Source organism: Pteropus alecto, unplaced genomic scaffold, assembly GCF_000325575.1.
Source record: "Pteropus alecto unplaced genomic scaffold, ASM32557v1 scaffold669, whole genome shotgun sequence".
NCBI lineage: Eukaryota > Metazoa > Chordata > Mammalia > Chiroptera > Pteropodidae > Pteropus > Pteropus alecto.
Genome location: NW_006442554.1, coordinates 546,680 through 556,794, shown reverse-complemented (window position 1 = coordinate 556,794; position 10,115 = coordinate 546,680). Strand labels below are relative to the sequence as shown.

The 10,115-nt window shown below is 44.0% G+C and overlaps 2 protein-coding genes across 4 annotated transcripts in view; both read left to right on the top strand.

The window, feature by feature from the left end:
* EBP (emopamil binding protein (sterol isomerase)) overlaps positions 1-1,357 on the top strand; it is a 4,168-nt gene extending 2,811 nt beyond the window's left edge. Inside the window, 3 exon segments of the mRNA XM_006922761.3 lie at positions 6-21; positions 137-267; positions 865-1,357. Of these exon segments, the coding sequence (XP_006922823.1) occupies positions 6-21; positions 137-267; positions 865-1,088 (371 nt within the window). The 3' untranslated portion in view covers positions 1,089-1,357.
* Positions 1,358-4,774: 3,417 nt separating this feature from the next.
* Positions 4,775-10,115, top strand: part of TBC1D25 (TBC1 domain family member 25) — a 12,346-nt gene continuing 7,005 nt past the window's right edge. Inside the window, exons 1-5 of one of the 3 annotated variants that reach the window (XM_015597756.2) lie at positions 4,922-5,058; positions 5,719-5,779; positions 6,632-6,741; positions 7,354-7,460; positions 7,664-7,818. In XM_015597756.2, coding sequence (XP_015453242.1) covers positions 7,438-7,460; positions 7,664-7,818 — 178 coding nt within the window. In that variant the 5' untranslated portion in view covers positions 4,922-5,058; positions 5,719-5,779; positions 6,632-6,741; positions 7,354-7,437. Of the gene's footprint in view, positions 5,059-5,718; positions 5,780-6,631; positions 6,742-7,353; positions 7,461-7,663; positions 7,819-10,115 lie in introns of all 3 variants that reach the window. The other 2 variants (XM_015597755.2, XM_006922760.3) reach the window with 2 other exon arrangements.

Genomic DNA, 10,115 nt, shown 5'->3' with positions numbered 1-10,115 from the left:
GGGAGACAGCCGATATATCCTGTAAGTGTTTGCCTCTGTCAAGGGAGACCTGCATTGGTTTAGGGTGGTGGTGAGTCAGGGAGCCCTGTGGGTAGAACACAGTGTTGCCAGTGTACCCCCATCCTTTCTCCCACAGAAATGACAACTTCATGATATGCATGGAGACTATCACGGCTTGCCTGTGGGGACCACTCAGCATTTGGATAGTGATCGCCTTTCTCCGCCAGCAGCCCCTCCGCTTTGTCCTACAGCTTGTGGTCTCTGTGGGTAAGGAGAAAGCCAACACTTGTTGCTGGAGGGATTAATGGAGACACAGGGTCATCTGTGTGGGTGGGATCTCTCAATTGCACCCATCCAAGGCTGAATTAGACTGAAAGACAAACTCCCTGAAGTTCTGGAACAGTCATGCCCCTCTCAGCCTGTGTTCTCAAGCTGGGAGTGTTTGTTTCTCTTCCTCCATCACATAGTCTCCTGTGAAGGTTACATGAGGTGACCCATGATGTCGGAAAGCCCCTTGGTCCTCCAGGCTCAGGATTTTGAGTCCTCTTCATCTGAGATTCAGTCCTCTTGTGTTCTTATATTGTTAGCTTTCTTTAGTTCTAGAAATGTGAGTTCTCTTTAGTCCTGGAACCCTGAGCTATCTTGAATTAAATGATTTTGAGCTTTTTTAAATTCTAGAGTTATGAATGAACTCTACTGAGTTCCGAAATTCTCAGCTTCTGATTTCTGGAATTCTCACCTTTCTGATTTCTCAACGTTTCAGCTGTGTGATTCCAGAATTCTTAGCCCTCTGAATTTGGGAATCCTGAGCACTGAGACCTTAAATGATGACTTGGAAAATGCTTCCTTTTCTGCCTCCCACAGGTCAGATCTATGGGGATGTGCTCTACTTCCTGACGGAGCACCGCGATGGATTCCAACATGGAGAGCTGGGTCACCCGCTCTATTTCTGGTTTTACTTTGTCTTCATGAACGCTCTGTGGCTGGTGCTGCCCGGAATCCTCGTGCTTGATTCTGTGAAGCAGCTCACCCATGCCCAGAGCCTGCTGGATTCCAAAGCCACAAAAGCCAAAAGCAAGCAGAACTAATGAGTGATGGACTAGGCTTGAACATTGGCTGGTGATGAGCTCTCCATCTACCAGAAGAGTCTAGTCCTTGCTTCCACAGGTTAGAGGGACAAAGCAAGTTGATCTGTCAGACTCGGGCTGATGGGTTGGTACCAAAAGGACCAGAGACAGGGGGAAGAAAGGAGTGTGGAGCTATTGCCAGGAGCTATTGGAACAAAGGTCCAAGAGAACCTAGGAGGTCCATGGTGGCCGCCATTTTTTAAATCAATAAATAAAAGGTCTTGACTCTATCATTGAGAAATCTTTAATTATTAACCCCAGAGATGCCTCATGACTGACCCCACAGACCCCCTCCATCACTAACTCATTCCAAAGACCACCATTCTCTCAGCCATAGACCCCCATCATCCTCACATAAACCTTCAGTCCATGACCTCACAAACTCCTATTACTAACCCCACAGATTCCCATGGTAGCTGATTATATCCATGAGTTAACACCCGTAATCTCTTTTAAGGAGTGATCTTCCACCCACATTCTTGGTGTTCTCTCCAGAACACACTTTCCTGTTTTTTGCAATGTGGACAGGCTGAGAATTTTCCAAATCTTCAAGTTCTTCAGTTTATTCAGCCCCTTGTCTCCTGATCAGGCACCCCACAGATACCCTATCCCTTACCTCACAAACCCCTGATTACTCCAAAGACTCCTATCACTGACCCCAGACTCACCCATCACTACCCTAAAGATCCCACAAAACTTACCCCCACAGACCCCATCATTAACCTTTAAGGCACCCATCACTCTCCCCACAAACAGCCTTTCATTTGCTCCATAGACCACCCATCATTCACCTCACAGGCCTCCATCACTCACACCATAGACCCCATCACCTGCCCCAACAGACCTCTGATCACATACCCAACAATCCTATGACTCACCCCATAGTCCCCCACCTATCATGTCTCACACAGACCCCCTATCATTTACCCCATAGGCCTCTCATCACTCACTCTATAAACTCCCCATAACTCACCTTGCAGAATTCATTGCTTATCTCACATATCCCTATCTCACTCCACAGATCTGCGATTACCCTGCAGATCTTCCACCACTCACCGCACATCCTGTCACCCCACAGATTCTCATCATTCACCTCACAGATAAACCTCATCCTACAGATGCCCCCATCACTCATCCCATAGTCTCTGTCATTTACTTCATAGACCTGTCATAAAATAAATAGGTACTTGAGGAATTTTGAGGAGATGACAAAGAATGAATAATAAAACTGCAGATATACATAGACTGGCTCTAGGTTACCTGTTCAGAACAGGACTTCAGTTCCAGTCCTGATTCTGCTTGAGCCTAAAGTTTAGCTTTTGAGAAATGCCTCATTATTAAGGCCAAAGCCATAAGTTACTTCCTCACCTCATATCCATCACTTACCTCATCATTGAAGACATGCTTGCCTTCTTGCTCTTCTTCAAACATGCCAGGCATGGCCCCACCTTCCATCCACTGCACTGTCTACTCTGTGCCACTTACTATACCTTTGACCTTGAGCATGTTTCTCACTGAACTTCAGTGCTGTCATCTGTAAAATGCTCGTAATAATAGTATCTACCTCATAGGGTTTTTATGTACATTAAATGAATTAATATATGTAGACTGTCTGGCATACAATTTGTATTTGTCGAATGGAAGACTAAACAAATGAAAGAAAAAGTTCTCCCTAGGATCATGGTAAGGACCTCCTTGCTTCTATTATCTTTCCATGAAAGGCCTCTCTCCATCAAGACAGAGGCATCTGACCACATCATACCCTCATCTAAAACCTGTGCTTCAGTGCCCATGTCACTGGAGAGGTGACCAGGTTCTTGTCACTGCCACAAGAAAGAATTCATGGACAGACAGCAAAGACATTGGAGCAAACAGCTCAAGTTTATTGGAAGCAAAAGTACACTCTTAAGAGCGAAAGTACACTTCCAGGCCAGAGAGTAGGCAAACTCAAGAGAGAGCTGCCCTGCCTCGTTGTGGGTTCAGGAGTTTTATCTATTGATCTGAGGGGTGGAATATTCATGATCTTGGGTGGTCTCTTTGTAGAAAGAATGTGGTTTCTCTTGGAATCAGGGAGACACCCCATTTCTTGCCATGTTTGGGTTTTACTGAACTCTCATGGTGTCAGATGCATCATGGGTACAGTGTTAACTGCAATGCTAATTTATTATACCAGCTGTATAATGAGGGAAGAATTAGGCTAAAGATGAACGGGGCCTGATCTGCACATGTGTCTTTGTGGGAAAGACTACCTGTGTCTTTGGGTCAGGATGTTGTGGACTTTGAGCTCCATTAAGGGCCTATCAGGGCTCATGGCGACCGTATCTGTGCCCCTGTGGGTTTCTTACCTTCCTGCTCATATCTATCTGCCTACTCTTAACACCCTCAGGGTAAACTAAGACTAATCAGACCAGTGAGAGAGGCTAAAGTTTTACTCATCCCACCCTATGAAAATGAGACTCTCAAACGCTTTGTTTCCATCAGAAAAATCCAGCAATGCCATAAGAAGTGTTTTTGACTCCAGTACACGGGACAAGAGAAATGTGCCAATAACCTTCTTCTTCTGGCTTCCAAAAAAATAAAAATCCCCATTATTTATACCTTCCAGAAAACAGATGTCGGTTTACTGTTAATAATAAGGCAACAAATTATTTTAAAAGATCCCAAAACAGTATTGCTTTTGCACCATCATAAAGTCGAAAATTCATAAGTTGAACCATCTTAAGTGGGGGACTGTCTATATTTAACTCTCTCGTAGTGTGAAAGCAGCATTTGACTATAGGAAAACCAATGAGTGCGATTGTGCTACATTAAAATTTTATGGACATGTAAATTTGAATTTCAAAACAAAAAGATCTCAAAACAGAATTGCAGGCTTCTCCCAAAAGTTAATGTTAAAAGTTAATGTTACGACACCATAATAGCTGAAATCCAGGCATCTTACAGGACTCCTTTGTTAGAGGCACTCTGTATTTTGTCCAAACCATATGGATGTTGTGCAATGAAGTAAAGAGAATGCCTTTTTGCCTTTTGCTATAAGGTAGTTTCTCAAAAGCATCTCTAAGATACATGTTCAGTCGTTCGGCTGATATCTTGTGGACACACACTGCTTATTAATAGGACCGACCTCCACATGTTTTGAAGCTTAAATAAAACGAGGGCAAACTAAAGCTGAGATCTCCAGAGAGCATAAAAAGGGCTTTTTTTGTAGATTATTTATTGAAGTATAACGTGAACAAATCACAAAACTCAAAAATGTACAGCTCTATGAATTTTCACAATGTGTAAACTATTTTTTTAAAGATTCTAGAAAATGGATTATTTTTTCCATTCAGCGGATTCTTTTGAAGAGAGAGCCACAAGCATTTGAAATAGATGACATCATCTGCAAGCAGAGGTGTGAGGCGACTTGGAGTTAGGTGTGGGGGTCCTTGACGTCATCGCGCAGCGGTTTCCTTTCCCTGCCCACTGCTCTCACTGAACTAGGTTATCCCATTAACGCTAGCGAAAACGGAAGTAAACTGCCCAAGCAACAAAACTGCGGACAAGGTGGGGCGGGTACTCAGTAGGCGCCTGCGCACTGGCTGACGTGAGGCAAAATGCCCGGCCTTGGGAGCGGAGCTCCTGACAACGGCACTCTATGCGCACGCGCAGAGGCGACCTCCACTCTTTGCCAGGTCGGGTGGCAGGGTCGCGCGGCGCCCTCTGCGCTTGCGCCCGGGCGCAAGGTGGGGCTTCGGGAGCCCGCATTCTGGAGTGAGCGCAGGGTTAGGGGGCAACCGTCACCCGTCGCCCTGAGGCGGGTGGCGGCGGGATGGCGACGGCCTCTGTGTCCTTGGACTTGGCCAGCTTCGGAGCGCCCCCGCCTGGCGGGGGAGTACAGGCGGCGACAGCTGAGGAGGAGGAGCGAGAGGTGGTACGGGTACGAGTCAAGGTGAGGTTGGCGGCCCGTCAGCCAGCCCACCCGTGGCTCCCAGGGAGGGAGAAGAGCGGGACCTGAGCTTTGGGGTGTTATCTGAGGGGCGACGCTTGAGGCCAAGTGATGGTGGAAGGGGGTGGGGGAGGCTGGACCTGGGAATGCGGGGACAGGGCCGGAGGGCGTGGAGACTGCAAATGGAAGGGTAAGGGGCCGTTGGAATGGAGATTGTGGATATCGAGGGGTGGGGGGCTATAGGATTGGAGGAGGTGGTCTTAATAGTTGAGAAGTGGGGCCCTGAGGAATGAAGGGGGCTGTTGCTGTCTGAAAAGGAGGCTCTGAAGTCAGTTAACGTATTTTGAGAGTGCACTTTTGTGCAAGTCCCCACCCTGGATGAACTGATATGCTTGTTGGAAAGACAAACAGCTGAATAAATGAGATGCTAAGGACATTGGTGAATGTCATGAAGAAATAACAAAACAAAAAAAAAAGGTCGTGAACTAGGGTATTACTTTAGCCAAGGCTGTACAAGGAAATCCTCAGAAAGGTATTGAAGAAGCAGAGACTCGAAATAAAAGGAGTCACCCATGTGCCTGTGACAGGGGAGAGTGTTCTAGGTGAAGGAAACAGCAAGGGCAAAGGCTGGGAAGTAGGGATGAGCTTGGCATATGCCCTTAGGTTCCCATATTGCTGGAGCGGAGAGAGCGAGGGGAAGAGTGGATGAAGATGAACCAAACAGGTGAGAGAGGGGCAGATTGTGAATGGCCTTTGGTATGTACTATGAATAAGAAAGCAGTTGCACTAGTTCCAGCAAGCAGTGGTGGTGGCTGGGACTAGGATGGTGGCACTGGTGGTGATGAGAAGAGGTTAGATTCTGGAGAGAAGTAAACTGATTACTTCAGTGTACTGGAGGAGGCTCTAAGGTAGAGGTTTGGGAGGTCAAAAAAGAGATGATGCTGGAGCTGTGAGTGAGCCAGCTGAAAGTGAGAGGGACATTCCAGACAGGGAGATCAGCACAAGCCAAGGCACGAAACCTGGATGTGTTCAAAGTAACTTCCAGCAGTTTGGTAGTACCAGAGTGTAAAGTTCAAGACTAGAAAGAGGCTGTCTGGGGGTCGTATAGGCCCTCCTGCTCTGGACCCTGGGGTTGCCTTTGAAGAGAGATAAACAGAGGAGATCAATATGCTAGGTTGGTTGCAGCATGAAGGACTGATTTAATAGAGGCCAGACTAGACATGGTGATCCTGGCAACCAGCACTGAGGGGATATAGGAGGAAGATTGTGTGCCTGGACCATTGCAATAGCCTCCTCCTTACTAGACCACTGCTTTCTCCTTTTCCCCCACACAGTCTTTTGTAAGCCAAGCAGCCAGAAAGATCCTGTAAATCCTAAGTCAGAACACATCCTCCCTCTGTTCAGAACCCTCCCAGTGCTTCCCCCTCACTCACAGCAAAAACAGAAGTCTTCATCATGGTCCACAACACCCTCCTTCATCTGGCCCCCAGCACTTCTCTAACCTTTTCTCCTGCTCACTCCGCTTCAGCATGGTGATATGGCCCCTGATGGCCAACCCTGTGTCTTATTTCCCTAGAAATGTGAGAGCTTCTTGCCACCTGAGTTCCGTTCTTTCGCTGTTGATCCCCAGATCACCTCCCTCGATGTGTTGCAACACATCCTCATCCGAGCGTTTGACTTGAATGGGTGAGTAATGGGATGCTAGCCACCCACCTCAACAGCGGTTGTTTCGCTTTTTTCATTGTTGTTGTTTGGTAGAGTATTTGTTTTATTATTATAAATAATCCCACAGTGAAGAGCCACATATGTATATCTTGGAATACTTGGGGAAATCTAGTCATAGGATAAATTCCTAGCAGTGGTATTTCTGGGTTAAAGGGTGTATGCTTTTTAAAATTTCAATGGATGGTTGCAAAATGCTCTCCAGACAGGTTTTACTGATTTACAATCTCACCAGCAGCATAGAAAATACCTGTTTCCCCCATACCCTCACAAATGTTGGTTACTAGACAACACTGGAAAATTTGCCAACCTGATAGATGAAAAGTGGTGTCTCTTGGAGGCAGGTGTAATGGTTATTTTGGAGAAATGCATGCACATGGTAACAGACTCAAAGAGTACAAAAGTGGTATGTATTTAGGATGTTTCCATGGTTGTAGTAGTTATCACACAACATACTTCTTTGCAGTTGTACAAATGTATCTGAAGAACAAATTCTTAGTTGTTATTTGACCTTTTTGCATAAACATCTTTTGTTGTAAAAAATGACAATTATACAGATTGCTTTTTTTAATGTAGTAAGAAGGCTGCGTTCTTTCCACTTCTATCCCTCAACTACCCTGTTACCCTCCCTAGAGGGGACCAACATTTTACCAGTTTCCAATGTGCCCTCCAGATACAAGCAGGTGGGTGCCTGTTTCTGTGTTCGTGTAACAAAGTAGAGATGAATGATCTGACCTTAGGCTGCCTACAATCCTTAGCACAGTACCCAGCATATATTAGAAAGTTGTTGTCGACACCATCTATCTTCCCCTGCTTGTTTTGGAAACTGCCCCTGAGGCTTCCAGGGTATTGGGGCACTGAGAGCTGCCATACCTTCTCTGTCCAGGAAGAAGAACTTTGGCATCAGCTACCTGGGTCGCGATCGGCTGGGGCAGGAAGCTTACCTCTCACTCCTGTCTGACTGGGATCTCACCACAGCCTTTGCCACTGCCTCCAAACCTTACCTGCAGCTGCGTGTAGACATTCGACCCACTGAGGACAGTGAGTACCCAGTGCCCCAGGGAGCACTGCTCTGGGACCTATCCTGTCCCCATAGGATGACTTCTTGCCTTGCAATACACTCCCTCACAGTGGGCTAGGGAGCTAAGTAGCCTAGGTCCAAGTCCTGGCTTGACCACTGGGCCTCAATTTCTTCACCTGTAAAGTAGAGATAATGTTATTTTAGGGCTATTGGGAGGATTAAACAGGGAGACTCATATAAAATGCCTAGAAGAGTGCATGGCTTCATAGTGAATGCTCAAAAAGTATTAGCCCTAATAATAATAATAATTAACATATTTACTATTATAGTATATAATCTGATTGGACATAATTATATAATGCAATATAATAGAGCTATATGATTCAATTATATTATGTAAATATAACAATGCTGGTTGTAATAATGGTAGTTGTATTTATTCATTCACTCTCCTGCACTCATATTCATTTGTTTGCACTTTTTCTCAATCATTCATTTGTTCCCTTAATCTCCCAGCTACTTCTCATTTGTTCCCTCACTTTTGCCTGTGCTGGTCCCTCAGAACACAGAGATAAATAAAGATGTCCCAAAACTTTGATTATGGACCACACATTATATAATAGTATTGTATCAGTGTTAAATTTTCTGGGTATGGTAATGATATGGTTATTGAAGGAAAATGTCCTTTTTCTCAGGAAAAACACAGTTAAGTATTAAGAGGTCATGATATCTACAAATAATTCACCAAAAAAGAATATGTGTATGTATATATGGAGAGAGTGAAATGAAGCAAAAGTGGCAATATTGTGGATAGTTAGGGGAGCTAAATGAAGGATGTATGGGAAATGCATTTGTCTTTTTAACTTTATTGTAGATTTGAAATTTTTTTAAATAAAAAGTATGGAGTGGAAGACATGATTCCCAGCCTCAGGGAACTCCCATGCCCATTTGGAATGACTGAGGCATTTTATTGTCATCATAATAAGATAAATAGCCAACATGTGTTGAACATTTGGGGCCATTCTACTCACATAATATTTATTCACCAGATTGTCAAAACAATCCTACAGGGTAGGGCTGATTATTATCCCCATGTTATAGATGAGGAAACTGAGGCTTAGAGAGGGAACAGAACTTGTCTATGTCACACAAACAGTAAGTGGGGAGCAGGATTTGAACCCAGGTAGTAGCCAAACTGACTCCAGCGTCTCTGCTCTTAACCATTTAACTCTACAAAATGTGGGGCTTATTAAGACTGACAGCCTTGAGAAAAAGCGACAAGAGAAAGAGAGCAAGAGAAACAAGAGTGAGAGAAAGATGGTGACAGAGACCAGCAGAGAAACAAATGAAAAAAAATAAAAAAAACAGGTAGCCAGAGACACAGGAACCTCTGCCACTGAGTAGCCCTATGTGCTTAGGTCAGTCACTTAACTAATTCCCTAAGCCTTGCTTTCCTCACCTGTAAAATAGACACAGCAGTGCTATTTCAGTAAATAAATCAAATTTGCTTGGATAATAAACACATGAAGAAAACCCCAACTGCATAAGAATCGAGAGAAATACAAATAAAGCAGAGACAGACACCCATCAGTCTGGCAGAAAGACATTTAAAAAATATTTTTTTAAAGAGAATCAACTTTCTAGTTATTGATGAGTCCATTATTTTTTTCCTGTTGTCTTATTTACCAAATTCCTGCATCTACAAGGGTTTAACGTTGATCTCTGCTAAATCCTAAGCCAGTTCATTGTTGTTTTAATCATAGCTTTATGATATGTTTTAATGTTTTCCTTTTTAAAATTCTTTCTTGAATATTCTTCTGCACTTACCATCCCTTTCATTTAATAGAATTAGCTTCTCAATCTATTAAAATCCTGATGGGAATTTGATTGGAGTTACATTTTTAAAAGAAATTAAATTTTAATTACCCAATAAAATACATTCTCCTTATCAAAAATGAAGGCATTTCAAATAATGCCAAAGACTTCTGGAACCACTATGCCTAATCTCAATCCTCAATCTTTGCCCTGCAAGAATCACTTTGATCGATTTGGTGTGTAATCTTTCAGGTCCTTTTATTTATTCACACACATACACACACACACACACACACACACCACACACACAGCTGTTGAATGCAGAGGAAACAGGTTTACAGAGTAGAGAGAATCATCCTTATTTAGGTAGTACATGGATCCGCTTATCAAGATATTGAGTTTCCTGCTTTTTCAGGCAGACATCACAAAGAACTTCTGGGCTCTGTACAAGACACATTGTAGATGCTTGATAAATACTTGTTGACATTGATAATGCCACCTG